Here is a 15,061-nt window from a genome sequence, read left to right as displayed (position 1 = left end):
AACGCTGCCTGTTATTCCCATTTCCAGCCTCTACTGGTATATGCGAACAACATTGTGATGTACTGTTTTACTGGCTACATTTAAAGGCTGATCGGATAGTTTGCGTTTTCTGAGATCCCGTGGTCCGTAAACTTTTTTGGCCGCTATAACGACACCACATGCGTGCTACGGTGCGATCCATTCGCATCAAAAGATATAAATTCGCAAATCTAACGTACCGCCTTTTATTTAATATTATTGTGACTATTTCATTCCGATCGAATGTATATATTGCCACGTGACTGAACTTCTTGCAGCTGCTATATGTGACAAAAGATATATACATTTACAAGGCGAACCCGATGAATGGAAAATATTTAGCATATATATATATATATATATATATATATATATATATATATATATATATATATATATATATATATAGGTCAGCATTTCAATCAACACAGTTGTACCGGGACCCACTAGATCTTTTACAAAAATCCTCCGAGCATGACTTTAAATAACGGAGTCCGCACTTGACGCTCAGTAATCTCCGATTGACTGATCGTTTTCCGTAGAGAGGAAATGCAGGAAGACGCAGACACGAGCCTTATTGCGTATTCGATGGCAGTCCGATTACGACATCTCTCGACGTCGAATAACACCTGCGCAGCACCGTGACAAGGTTCTAGACTTTGTCTAATTTCTCGAGGCACGTGTTTACTGAATGGCCGTTGGCGCTTTTTTGCTAGTCATCGAGGCGCGCTATCACAACGGCGGTTAGGTTTACTAGTCTGGCGCGGGGAAATGGATGCTGGCGCACCTCTAATACGGTACAGCACGGCGAAGCCTAACGCTGGCGTCAGCTGGTAAGTGATGTGCCGAATTCAGAAAGAACTCGCGCCTAAAGGCAGTTCGAACGTTGGTAAATTGCGATAAAGCAGTGACAGATGTGGCGATAGGCAGTGATACGGCCACGGCGTCGGCATATCACCAACTCTCTGCGTTCGAGAAATGCCTGACAAGCTTGGCCCCTGGTTAGCCACTGACGCGACAGTGCACAGTCGAGGCGAAGCCGTATACGACGACGAATGGTGCGCGTAAAAACGGGACGGCGAAGGACGCAGTTGTAATAGAGTGGGCGCGTGGTTGTACCCGCGGTTGCAATAGTCCACTTCCGTTTGGACCGGCCTCGGCGGCCTCCGCCACTAGACCCGTAAAACGCCGGCGCGCGCCGGCTACCATGTGAATCAGCAGCAGCGGCGGCTGCTCTTATCTCTGCACGCTGGTGGCTGACGTGCACGTGCGCGCTCTTGTGATCGATAAAGCCACGCGCGCGCGAGCACTCAAAAACCCGCGCCGTCCGGACCACCGCCGTCGACGCAGCGCAGCAGCCGCGACGCATCGCGCCTCCTCTGACGCACGGTCACGTGGCCAAGTCCTCCTCGCTACGTTACTATAAAAGCGACCGCCTCGCCATTTCTGCGTCCCTGCCAACTGTTCCTCCGCCCGTCCTGAGCTTTTCCGCGAGCACGGTATTTCATCGTTGTTGCCACCCAAAATCCAACCATTCCGTCCCTAACCATCTCCGGCGGCTGGGACGCTTCTCCCAAGGTAGGGCACCGCGCGATTTGAGGCCTGAGCGGTGACGGCTTAAAAAAACAAATAATTTATTCGGCTCGAACAGTTGTGTCGAGAGTCTGGCGCCGGTGCTGGGTGGGGAGCGGAAAAAGTCTGTCGGGCCTAGCTGCTGTATGATAAGACGCCACTGTGCACTATCGACCGCGGACGACATTGTGGCGTGTTCTGCCTGCTGCAGGGGGGCCTGACCGCACGGGTCCGCCTGCCCAAGATCCGCGTTAGCGGGAGCGGACCGCCTTGGGACGAGAGCTGAGACCATGAAGACGTGCGAGGTTGTGGACCCCATGGTGGGGGACGTCGGCATGGTTCGTTCCATCACATCAAACCCGGTACGTCAATCACTGCTGTTCATACAGCGCCCGCGATGCATGCCCGGGCAGAGCCTGTGCGCGGACAATGGCTATGCGGCGAAAACTGCGTGTCGTTCGCAGGGGGAAATGCGAGAGCGTAGGTCGCGCGGCTTGACTTCCGAACGCAGCTGCTGTAGCGACAACGCTCGAGCACCGATCACAGATTGCTGTAGAAAAAAAAAAAAGAAAAAAAAAACGCAATCACCAGAGAGGCGAAAGGTCGGGCGTACTCTGATCCCGAAATTGCAGTCCGCGCGTAGAGACAATCGGAACACCCAGAGATAGCGCGGGCAGACAGTCGCGCACATGTGATGATTGGCCAGGCTGCAGTAGGTGTTGGCAATTCGCCACGTTCGTCACAGCTGCGAGCACTTGAAACGGCAGGCGACCCATTTTGTGTGAAACAGGCGCCTGTTATTACGTGTGAAAACGACCGTGTTGCAGCCTCGGTGCGCAAGCTGTTTTGTGCACAAGCTAACGCTGGTGTGGTACCTAATTTCAGGACAATGATCAACCCTTCTTCGTCGTTGACGTGGGTGACATTCTGTACAAGGTGAAAGTCTGGAAGCTGAAGATCCCGCGCGTCGAGCCCTTCTACGGTGAGGAAGGTTTCTTCACTGCTGCAGTTAATGCAAATGCTAGAATAAAATAAACACGCATGAGTACAAAAATTCGGTCTACGCTTTACTGAGCTGCGCTTCTAGGTAAATCGCATCTTCAAGCTCCTTTAACTAATACTGACTGCTTATTTCCTCATGCTCTTTCTGACATGAAATGTTGTAGTGCATTTTGACACGAACTGAACATCTAAATCTTCCATGTTGCACAGGGAACTGTGTAAAGAAATAATTCAAAGCGGGTGCAAACTAAGGACAGTGCATGGTATGTTTTTGCAGCTTGTGAAAATACAAAAGCATGAATTCAGAATGAATGGGAATAGTGTAACAGTTCTTAGCTGGTATGTGACATAGTGGAGACCACCATAAGCCATCTATTACTTGCATGCTGGCAGCTTTTGTTTCTTTGTCCCTGGCTTATCCCTAGAATTCCTTGCAATATTACCTAGAGGGAAGACTGGCGCTGTGCTGCTGTTGTATAGGAATGCCAGGATGTGGTGGCCTCAGACTGGCATCATTCTCGGAGAGCGAGGACACCTTGAAGGCGTGCCTGACTGGCACCGTTTCCTCTATCACAATGGATCATTCTCCGCTAAAACAGTGTGTAACAGTGTCTTTTTTTTTTCTTTAATATTACACAAAAATATTTGTATTCAATTATGAAGCATGGATATATAATTATATAAAACTTAAAGTACTGGTGGGCCACCAAAGTTTGAGGATAGGCAATACGGTCTAAGTTGTCTGTGCTACAGCTTGTTGTCTTATTGCTTCTACTCGCTTCCTTATCACTGTAGGTGACGAAATTTTAATTGAAAGATGTACGCGTGAATATAAAGATTTTGCAATTTACGTTAAGAAAGCTTTAACTGTGCAGCCGTTGCGATGCTTTAGGCCAAGCCACGTTCCGAGGCAAAGCCTCGCACACTTGTATTCTCGGGGCGACACGGCACCCGTTGGGAAACTCGCATAGACGGTGGCACCAGATCTTCCTCTAGGTAATACTGTAACAAACTCCGTGTTTATCATGTTGCCGAGCGATAGCGGACACAGTTTGTGCCCAACTTGAGCCTTTTGTCGAGGATCTGCGTAATGACTACAAGCACCATGCTACATTAATGAATGAACTGTTTCACAGCTGTCAAGTGCAATGGCGATCCAGCTGTGCTGGAACTTCTGGCTGGCCTGGGCTTGGGCTTTGACTGTGCCAGTAAGGCTGAGATTGACACCATTCGGGCACTGGGAGTGGCAAGCAGCCGCATCATCTATGCCAACCCGTGCAAGACTCGCTCATTCATCAAGCATGCTGCTGCCATTGGTGTTGACCTCATGACCTTTGACAATGAACTGGAGCTGTACAAGGTACGCGAGCTGTACCCGGCGGCACGCCTGGTTCTGCGCCTGCGTGTCGATGACTCCGGTTCAGTCTGCCAGCTGGGCCTTAAATTTGGCTGTGAAGTGGATGACGCGCCGCATCTCCTGTCTGTGGCCCACTCCCTTGGCCTTTCTGTGGTGGGCGTCAGGTAGGCATCTTTTCTGAGGGCTCTCAAAGGGGGAAGTGTGATCCGAGATATTTCAGTGTGTCGCGGGTGCCACCTAAATTCAGTGGTTATGCTGAGGAGCCGTTCTAGACATCCTAAATGCTGTGTTCCGTCCAGAGAATGGCAACATTTGACATCTATTTTTGCAAGACTCATTCACTTGCATTTCAAATGCAAAATTTTGCTCAGATGGCCATCTACAATGTCTGAAACTAGGGTTTTTTATGCGGTTTAAAATTTCTTAGCAGTTGCAGGCCACACACAGCTGCTGGTGTTCAGTGCACACAGTAGGACTTCTCTATGGCAAATCAATTAGGACTGAGCGAAATGTTATGAGCTTAGTGTGGGTGCAGTCAGCCCAATGCATTAGTAGTTCAGTTTTACAGATTGCTTTAGCAATGAACAAAACGTTTTCAACGCAGCAACAAAGGCCACGAATGTAAAACATAAAAAAAAGACGTGGTACTGGAATGGGCTTTCGCATGGAAGCAAATGCAGGAAGCTCAAGTGCAGCGTGACTTTACTGGAGCTTCCAGTGTAAATATATATATATGTTTATTTTTTTATTTAGCGAATGTATATTGCGTGCTGTTTCATGCTGTCATTTACTGCGTTATGGCAAGCCCATTTGGGCACTTGCCTCCAAAAATATTGTAGGGACTTGATACTAGTTGAACGAGATTAACAATTTGATACCTCTGGGAAGCATTACGGTTTATGAACTACCTTACAAAGTGAGGTAGTTCATAGTCTGTACCACAGTGTTCTATACTTATTGGAAATGCAAGTTCTGTTCACTGTGAGAAACATGCATGAAGAAGATTGTATGACAACATTTGGGAACTACCATTTTCTGGCATCTTTAGCCTTTTTAACTCCGAAGATTCAGCCAACCAGACAAATGGGTAAATATTAACAATGAGGGCTTGCATACTTCGAGCAAGCAGACAACGTTTTCATTAGAAATACCAACACTTTCAGCTGTGTTGTCATCCTTACCTCCACGTTTGTAAATGAAACGTCAAACTGTTGCTGAATGTCAAATGTCGCTATAGGACTGTCTACAGCTACACAAGCTGTATTCACTTAAAAAATGGCTTTTCTTTTAATCTTGCGATACCTGTGAAATATGAAAAAGGAAAAAAAAGGTCATGCCCATCAGGCCAGACATTCATCAGAATTGCTATGTTAAGTAAAAAGCAAAACAAGGACTGACAAATCTTTCCACTTGTCATGGCATTGGATATAGGATGAGGACATAGTGACGGGCACAGATGTTTCGGGGATTGAATCTCAACTGTGGTGGCTGCATTCCAATGAAGAAGGAACTTTTGAGCGCTTAAATAATCAAGATCAAAATTAACCTGAAGGCCCCCTATGCAGTGTCTCTTCAGCCAACAGTGCAGATTTGGGGTGAAAAATCCCAATTATTATTAAAAATGTGTTGTTCACGTAATGCTGTGGGGTGTGATTGCTGACATCAAAATAAGCAAAACTGAGCAAGCTTACTGCGCAATCACCACGAGAGTTTTGCCTGGTTATTTACTTAAAGGCCCAGTACATATACTTCAATGCTTCCATTTCGCTGCTGCTTGTGGACAATGGCTGTAGTGAAGTATTGCTTGTAAGCATATGGCTCGCATCTTGCGGTTGCTGCTGTACTCAGCATCGCAAGTTATTTTGCTTTTAAGACATACACTACGTTTATGGCTTCGTGGCCAGGGGCAGTATTCTGTCACTTTCGGAATTGTTTTCATGTAATGTAGCATCCAGTACAGTGCAAAAGGCATCCTGTCATTGAAATAAAAAATTGCGACACTTGAACATAACGCTGATTGTGGGGTACCATCCCTTTTCTCCTATCCTTTTCCTCTGGCTTAAGTGCTGAAAGAACGTGATGGAATCACAATGTGTCCTCAAAACACACATTGCTCACTCATTGGGTAAAGACGCACTTGTTTAGCAAAAGGCTGTCGTGAAACATGTGCTTCCGGAGCTGACTTGAAGTTGCTGCTGCTGTCGATATTAATTTTGACCACCTGGGGTTTTTGCACCCATTTATCAGTACACGGGCGTTCTTGCATTTCGCCCTTATCAAAGTGTATGAGTGGCGCTGGGGTTTTCTGGTAACATTGCTTGGGGCAGAGTGTTAGCTCTACATTCCAATCCTGCTGTCTAAGAACCACCTGCTTTGTGTTGAGGGTCATTCCACATGAAATGCCCCAGACCCCAAAAGTGGCCATCACCAATTCTCTTGAAGAAAATTGCATTTGTTGGTGATTGTGTGAATGAGGGATTCACCCAAGTATTTTTCCGTTACAAATTTGTTTTGGTGATGTAAGTGCTCTTGGAAATTTCTGCGAAATGTTGGTTTGAGGTAAATTCTAGTTAAACTGGTTACAATGACTAATCTTATTTTAGAATATTTTCCTGGCACGGTTCTTTCATGTCACGTCATAGGTGAACACATTTCCTGAGTTTAGTTGGCTCAGTTAAAAAGCACAAAAATTGTGCATTTTTAGAAATATTTGCTTATTTTGCTTACCACATTTGCTTACTATTTTTTCCTGTTGCTATATTTTATGCTAAAATAATGTTCAACCTAAAATAAAGTATTGTTTTGGAAAATTACTCCCAAATTTGGCAAAAAAAGTCACTTTTTGACAATGTTCAGACATAAGCATTAAGGCCCTCCAGATAAAAATATCTCAGATAGCTCATTATATGCACCAACTTTTCAGCTTGTGATCTAGAAACTTTAATTAGAGTAAATTTTGTTTGAAGCCAAAGAACTATTTTTGAAGTCCACAACTAACTGAAGTGTTTTTCTTGCCTCAAACAAAATTTACTCAAATCAGGTAAATGTCTAGATAATAAGATCAAAGGTTGGTGTGTATTACTTATTTCACATGTTTTTATCTGGAGGGCCTTAATGCTAACTTTAATTTAGGTCTGAATATCCTCACAGTGACTTCTTGCCGAAGTCATTTTCTCGAAATGTACTTGATTTCATAGTCGACCCTTATTTTTAGCATAAAATATAGAAACTGGAGAAAATGATAAATATTGTGGCTGATATGCTAACAATTTTTATGCAAAATGTTTCTGATGCACAATTGTTGCCTTTCTTTACTGAGCCAATTAAGTGCAGGAAATTTATAAATATGTTCACCTATGATGTCACATAAAATAACCAAGCCAGTAGAATATTCTAAAATAATATTTATCATTGTACCTGGTCTCATACTTAATTAAAAAAAGTTATCTCCAACCAACTTGTGCTTCTTTGCAGTAACTTCAAAGAGCGCTTATGCAACCAAAAACATTTTTTTTCAGCAAAATACTTTGGTGAAATCCAATTCACACAATCGCCAACTAGCCCAATATTTTCCAAGAGAATCTGTGATGGTCACTTTTGGGGCTTGGGTAGTTTCGCGTGGAATGACTGTTAGGTGAGGCCACTATTAATGAAGCGTGCCTTGTCGCTTCACCCAGTCACTTGAGTGCAGCTGTGTGTCTGCCACCTGTTTCAAGGGTTCACATTCACCTCCCAGCATGCATGTCAATTTCTCACTTTATGCGTCGCTTTGCAGCTTCCATGTGGGCAGCAACAGCCGTGAGCCGCAGTTGTTTGCACGTGCCATTGAAAGTGCTCGTCAGGTGTTTGACCAAGGCCTGGCTCTGGGCTTTCCCATGACTCTGCTCGACATAGGGGGTGGCTATCCGGGTGACCAAGGATTCCAGAAGCTCTTCGACAAGGTGGGCCACTGCATCCTTTGTTGCGAAAGAAAAGGGCTGTGTTAGTAGTGTGCTTAGTAGTCTGCGACGGCGACGCGCCCACGTCTTTTTTTCTTTAATGAGCTAAAACCTGTCTTTCGCGCTATGATATCTGGCGTTATTAGTCTGATCGTCCTATCTTGTTTTCTCGTTTTTTTTTTTTTTTTTTTTTTTTTTTTGTAGTTAGCTTGGCCCGGGTTAGCTGACTCTATATAGTGTCCATTACATCAACCTGGCCGGCTGCCATCTTGGGTCTCGATTACGCCAAGAACATACGTTAAAATAAAGTGACAAACAACAGATGCCACTCACTGTCTGAATCGATTTAAGCGAAGCTTTAAAAGATTACTGCGCAATATGGCACACCAGTGTAAGAAGCGCGCGGTCGTTTTCGGCGACTAGCACGTCCCGAACGTAACTCGCTCGAAGTGGTGAAAGCCGCGACGGGCGCACAGAGGTAAATGACAAATTGATAACAGTGGTAATACTGTGAAAACCGGTTACTATCAAAAAGCAAACCATGTTGATGTGCTAATAATTGCTCGAGTTTTACATGCCAAAACTACGATCTGATCAGGAGGCATGACGCAGTGGGGGACTCCGAATTCTGACCACCTGGGGTTCTTTAACGTGACCTAAGTGCACGGGTGTTACTGCATTTTGCCTCGATCGAAATGCGGCGGCCATGGCCGAGAATCAAACCCGCGTCCTTGAGTCAACAGCGGGACACCTCACCTGCTAAGCTAACACGGTGGTTGATGCTCACGTGACGTGGTACATTGATGTTATCATGGCAAACATGTTGCGATATTAACACAATGAGTATCTGCATATGTGACGTTACGCACAAATCATCTATAAGTAAAAGCACCAGGACCCACCTTTGAGCTCGGGGTCTTGCTCCCATTCTTTTTTATACTTTCTAGCATACTTGGCCCACTTCCACATGGTTCGATTCTCCTCTCCGAGGAGGATGCGATCTTAAGTCCAACTTATCGAAATGAATCTCGAATGTAAGCACGAAAAAAAATTAATCTCGCAGGGAAAGAGAAATGGCAGTAAAGCTTAGTGTGAGAAATATGTAGCAGGTCGAAAGCTGTGCCCGGCAATACCTCACCCAGAAGTTGTGGCCATGAACACATTGGAGTGTGTCGTCTACCCGTGCTTCCCTTCTTTCATGTCGCCGCCACAATCGCCCGACCCTATTTTATTCTTCTCACTTTTTGAGCATAGCCATGTAAGTACAGTGTACTGTGAAAAACCATCTACTCTCAGGCTCATCCCGATGCCCCGGGATTGGATGTCAGACGATGAAGCGGGGTGCAAGTTTGAGTGCGTCAAGTATCAAAGCCACCGGCTCAGACAACGGTGAGGGGGGGGGGGGGGGGGGGGAGATTTCGCGAGCGCACACACACACACGCGGCCGGCTCAGCCAGCTAAAACGTAGCCCTCAAGATTTGTTTGTACTCCATCAGAGCCACCTCTGGAGTGTGGATTAGGGCGCCACGTATAGTCCAAACACAGCCAAGTCGCAGATTTTTATAGCCCAAATATAGCCACATAGCCAGCTCGTCCAAGTCGACACAAACTTTTTTTCTGTAGCCCAATTTGGCTATATATAGCCAAACCTGGCAACACTGCTTGTGGGTACTTTATTTGTGCTGTAGGCACTTTGGAAAATGGTTGGTCTGACTTTTTGTAGTGCGACAAGGTTCCCTGGCTACTTGGCACTTGCATTGTGAATGCCTGCATGTTATGCAGTAATTGCCAAAATAAATGAATCCAACAAGTGCTTTGTATGCTAGTGCAGTTTAATAATTTAGGAATGACTGTCACTGATGCTTCTTACTGTATTTCCATTCCTCCATGCTTCTTTTTCCCTTTCATGCTCTAGTGCTGACGTTCTTTTACAAAATATGCCGTATTTATTCATGTAACTGGGGGTGCGGGTTATACAACCGCCCATAAAGAAAAAAATTTGTGCGTATATCAAGTGCAAATTTCATCATACGAGGAGAGTTCAAAAACAAACCGAACTTTTAGTACATCTTTTTTGCTTATTGCACTGCAGTCGAACCCGGCAGGATATATCGAATCTGAAGGGGATCACAACAAATTCGTATTTCAGTATAAATTCAGTATATAAAATTCGATATATATATAGTTTTCAAGGGGATTTTACAACTGTTCAATATACACAATAGTTTGTTATGTGGGTTTGATATACTCGGGTTCGACTGTAAAACATTTTAAGGACTGTCCCCCTCCTACTGGCAATACTACACTGTTCCCATCGCTTTTTCTGTTTTTGAAAAACCTCCTGGAACACACTTTCTGGGATGACGCGCAGGTGTATTGTTGCATTGTCCTGAACCTCCTCTGGTTTCGAAACGACATGCATTCAACGTAGTTTTAAGTTTAGGAAACAGGAAAAAGTCTGCCAAGGCTAGGTCCGGAGAATATGGTGGATGGGGCAAAACGGGAGTGTGATGTTTTGCTGGATAACGCCGGACATGGAGCGACGTGCGAGCCGGCTCATTGTCATGTTCAACATCCAAGTTTGGTTTTCCCACATTCTTACTGCATACTGCATTGCTCAAACGCACTAGAATTCCCTAGTAGACTTCTTTGTTTACCCCATCTGACTATGTGGTACAAATCTGATGGACAAAGCCTTTGCAGTCATAAAAAAACAACCAACATCTTGATCCTTGAGCGACTCGTGAATGCTTTTTTGGGACGAGGAGACCCTTTGCCCACCCACTGCGACGACTGCACCTTAATTTGAATATCACAGCCATACACCCACGTCTCATCACCTGTTATGATGTTATTCAAAGAATGTTTGACATTGGCAGTGGCAGGCAGTTCTTGCCTGATTTCAACACTGGTCTGTTTCTGATCGTCAATCAACAAATGCAGCATGAATTTTACACCGACACAACGCATCTCAAGTTTGTCGCTCGAAGTTTGATGGCATGATCCTACGTTGATGCCCACTTCGTCAGCAACTTCTCGAACAGTTAAGATTTCCACAAATCGCAGCATGAACGCTCTCGGTATGGTCATCTGTTGATGTTGAAGGTCGTGCATGCTTGGGATCGTCACCAACTGGTACTCTGCCGTGTTCAAGAACGCTTAAACCACTTGTAGCACTGTGTGTGACTCGTACAGTCCTCCCCGTATGCTTGGCTAAGCAGTTGAAATGTCTGTGAAAGTTTTGCAAAGTTTGTAGCAAAATTTCACACAAAGTTGTTCTTCAAGCTTTTTCATTGTCACTTTGGCACTAATCAGACGAACAGCTTGTGCACGTACTCACTCCAGTGGCTGCAGCTCGCCAACTAACGGTCAGAGCAAAATGCGGCAAATAGCAGTTTGTTGTCTAAACCTGCTGCCACGTACACTCGGTAGCTGCAGCGTGCTCCCTGTGCTGGTTGGCACGCTATTTCAGAAGTTCGGTTTCATTTTGAACACGCCTCATACAACACTAAAATTCTTGCAAAAAGTATGTTTCTCATATCATGTGAAAGCTTTACCATCAGCTTCTGCTGCACTAGGACGGCTGTTGAGCGCAACTCATTCAGAGTTCTAGTTTGCTGGTGCCGCGTGCACTATTCACTAACTAATAAACGCAAAATGGCGATCCGTAAAGAGAATCCATGGCCATGGAGGGGAGCTTCAACACGCACGAGTGGGGTTTCCTAGGAGATAACGAAACTAAATGGCGGAAAACCTGGCTTTAAAGTGTGACTTCATGGCAGTGTGGCATGCTGTCATGAGGCCACACTTCAAGGTCAAATTTGACCGCAGTTAAACTTGCTTATAACGAACCTCCATATAACGGAATTCCTGGATATATTGAAGTTTTTCTATTCCCTGCCGTTACTCCATAAAAGTACATGTATTTGAGATCTCTACATAAAAAAAGTGGCAGCGGGGAAACCCCCTTGAAATAACGAATTTTTCCCGCCAACAACCTAGAGATTTCACCCCAAGTTTTGTCGTTTTTGCACAAGCAACAACCGGAAGCACCTTCTCTGCCGAGACGGAATGCGAAGCGGTGGCGGCGCGCTTGACGTGCTCGAATTCATGGCTACTGCGAGGCGGCCTGCATCCCTCGACCTGGCGATCTTGCCGCCGTGGACGTGACCTTTCCCCCTTCCTTCATTCAAACCTGATCCCGCTGCTTGCTGCAGCTGTTCTAGCCCACCAAGCCAGCACTTTTCCAGTTTATGTTGCCGAAGGAAAAAAAAAATGCATTTTTTTTTTTTTTTTCAACATTCAATCGAGGCGAAAGAGTGGCAGCGCCACTCTTTGGTTACTGCACTTCACTTCACTACCCTGACACTAGGTGACACTAGGTGACGCTATGACGCCATCATGTCGCTCGCTCGTTTCCGACGCCTCACGCTTGTGCGAAACGACACGCATCCAGTACCTCATGTAACATTCGAAAGATGAGTGCTTCGACAGAGAAACGCAAGGAAAACGGGTGCACATTAAAATTGAGGGCGCGTTAGAATGGAGTAAATACGGTAAGCGTTTCTTTTTCTAATTTTCGTGCCAAACCTGCATATAATGAAATCCTCTTTATAACAAAGTTTTTCGGGAATTTGTCAATTTCGTTATATCCAGATTTAACTGTATAACCTGCACCCTAACTTTACACTTACATTTCTTGATTTTTGTAGCGGGTTTGAGCGCAGAAATACGGTAACACAGTGCCACGCAGTATGACAAAGCATCTCGTTTCCATTACAAAATAAAAAGCAACTTTAATTTAATTGTAGAGGCATGTGTAGAATTAGAACTTGTAGCCATCGACAAAATTGTTGCTTGCGACAAAATGTTCTCCATCATATTGCAGACTACAGCATTTTGAAAGGCTAATGGTGTATGGTGGTTTAGCTGCTTTATGGCTTGTGCAGTAGTGCTTTGTTTTGATATTCTGGTTCACACAAAATTCATTGCCATGCCAGCACTGCTCATTGTGCCTTTGTCTGTCCCTTCATCATTTCAGATTGCGTACACCATCAACACCAGTTTGGCAGAGCACTTCCCCGAGGAGAGCGGGGTTCGGGTGATCGCAGAGCCCGGCCGCTTCTTTGTGTCGTCGGCATTCACGCTCTACACAACTGTGATTGCCAAGCGCGAGGCTGGCGGTCGACCCATGTACTACCTCAATGACGGCGTCTACGGCTCCTTCAACTGCACAGTCTTTGACCATGCTGAGCCGGTGCCCTTTGCACTGAACAGCAGCGATGGCCCCCTGCGCCTCTGCTCCCTTTGGGGACCAACGTGCGACTCCATGGATATGGTGTTGGAGGACGCGCTGCTACCAGAACTTCAGCCGGGCGACTGGATCGTCTTTGAGAACATGGGTGCCTACACACTGTGCGCTGCGTCAAACTTCAACGGCTTCCAAAAACCAGAGGTCAAATACATGCTGACATACTCCGCCATGTGAGTAAACTACATAATGCAGTAGCATTTGAGGCCACTTAGGGTGGCTTTGCATGGCGAGCGATTTTTTTATACATTTCAAGAAGATGCCTGTGCAGCAATTTTTCTAGTTTTTTTTGCAATGAAGAGTTTGGAAGAGGAATGTGTTTGTCTCCCATACTCTTTCACACTACGTATTAGCAGTGAAATGTTTCAAATATTTCACTTTCTGTGCTTAAGAATAAATACTTTGCTGACTTGCCATTGACTTGCAACACAAGTAGCTTGCAAATAAGTGTTGTGCAACAGCAGCATTGGAGACTATTATATCTCCCTGGGGGTTGCTTTAGAATTCCATACACCCAGTGGGCAGCGTAAAACATTTCAGCCTGCAGAATAGGTAGCTGTTGTCCTTGCCCTTTCTATGGCACATCTCAATCCTGTGTACAGCTTCAAACAATACTGCATAAAGTTGGTGTCTAAGGGTCCCGTGAGCTGTGTCTTTCTACTTTCGGAAGTGCTAATATATGTGCATACCCATTGGTGTCTGCCACAGGAAACGATTGACACAACACAGTCTTATGTATCCATGAACACCTGCAGTAACTGCTGTTCCAGCACTAGCATAATAAATGACGTGTATGCAAGATTTAATAAGCCCCAGGAACCCAGAATTTAGTTTTGATAAGCCTGAAATGGTAGGAGAATGTGTTGTACTAAGACAGTTTATTCATTACACAATAATATATATATATATATATATAAAAAAGAAAGTTCTCTTGTCAGTCTTGCAAACCACAGTTGCAATGTTAGATAGTCCAGATACATTTCTGTTCACTTCCAAATAGTGGAAAGCACTGTGCGTAGGCAGCATCGTGGCCTGTGATCTTCCCTGATTGATTTTGCTGCACATTCTCTGTGTTGCATTAATTGTGGTTCAGGATAGGTTCTAGTACTTCCAGCGAAGAGGTATTGCTGTGCATTTGTGGCCTGTGGTCAGTCATTTTCTTGTCTTGCTTCTTCTGCAGGGCACAGCTGCAGGGCATGTCATTCTGGAATAACCTTGCTCGCCACCTGGGCACGGCTGTGCAGCAGCCACAGCCGGACACGTGCGGAACAACTCCAGGGCAGGGCGCGGGGGCGGCGTTTGACGTGACGCCGCCCCCGCTCGCGGAGGTGCATGGCTGAAGACTAATAAAAAATAAAGGCGGCACATTTCAAAAATTCATTCGCGCAAGGCACTGCTGGCACTGGCCGCGGGACCTTTCTTGAGCGTGCACTGGTTTGACAAGGCGAAGCGCTCCGCTGCTGTCATGTCATCGGGCAGATCCTGCACCAAGTCCGGTGCGTGGCTGCGTTCGATGCTGTCGATGGACACGTGCACCCGTGCCAGTGCATTGTCGAGGTCGCGCGCCAGCTCCTGGTTTGATGACTCCTGAGTGATGTCATAGGCGTCCAGGCTAGCCACTGCATCCATGGCTGGCGTGGGTGGAGCGTCCTCATCCCTGCATTGCATAAGGCAGGCTTGCTTTCTGCTGTGAACAACCCACTCTGAGACCATTTAGGGACACCAACCACGCAAAGAAATATAGTTCTATTTGCACAGAATCCAATGTAATAAGCTTCTTGAGAAAGGGGGGGTGTCACATGCTGATGTGCAATAGCAAGTTCAGCTCAGCATCACTTCGTTTCTGAACCAATGTGGTGAGCA

General features: G+C 45.6%; 2 protein-coding genes across 5 annotated transcripts in view; one reads left to right on the top strand and one right to left on the bottom strand.

The window, feature by feature from the left end:
* Positions 1-1,389: 1,389 nt before the first annotated feature.
* On the top strand, positions 1,390-14,563 carry LOC119431357 (ornithine decarboxylase). Of its 2 annotated transcripts, none has more exons than XM_037698844.2 (7): positions 1,390-1,517; positions 1,802-1,952; positions 2,476-2,572; positions 3,729-4,113; positions 7,725-7,890; positions 12,929-13,371; positions 14,379-14,563. In XM_037698844.2, exons 2-7 carry the CDS (start codon positions 1,881-1,883, stop codon positions 14,536-14,538), a joined length of 1,323 nt encoding a protein of 440 aa, XP_037554772.1. In that variant the 5' UTR covers positions 1,390-1,517; positions 1,802-1,880; the 3' UTR covers positions 14,539-14,563. The 2 variants fall into 2 exon arrangements, with proteins under 2 accessions (XP_037554772.1, XP_037554771.1); XM_037698843.2 differs by having other exon boundaries at positions 1,438-1,596.
* Positions 14,058-15,061, bottom strand: part of LOC119431356 (SLIT-ROBO Rho GTPase-activating protein 1) — a 51,892-nt gene continuing 50,888 nt past the window's right edge. For 2 of the 3 annotated variants that reach the window (XM_049657365.1, XM_037698841.2), the window contains exon 15: positions 14,058-14,855. In XM_049657365.1, the coding sequence (XP_049513322.1) occupies positions 14,576-14,855 (280 nt within the window). In that variant the 3' untranslated portion in view covers positions 14,058-14,575. The remainder of the gene's footprint in view (positions 14,856-15,061) is intronic. The other variant, XM_049657366.1, reaches the window with a different exon arrangement.

Source organism: Dermacentor silvarum, chromosome 10 (assembly GCF_013339745.2).
Source record: "Dermacentor silvarum isolate Dsil-2018 chromosome 10, BIME_Dsil_1.4, whole genome shotgun sequence".
Lineage (NCBI taxonomy): Eukaryota > Metazoa > Arthropoda > Arachnida > Ixodida > Ixodidae > Dermacentor > Dermacentor silvarum.
The sequence above is the reverse complement of the archived record's forward strand: the minus strand, read 5'-3'. Positions and strand labels throughout refer to the sequence as shown.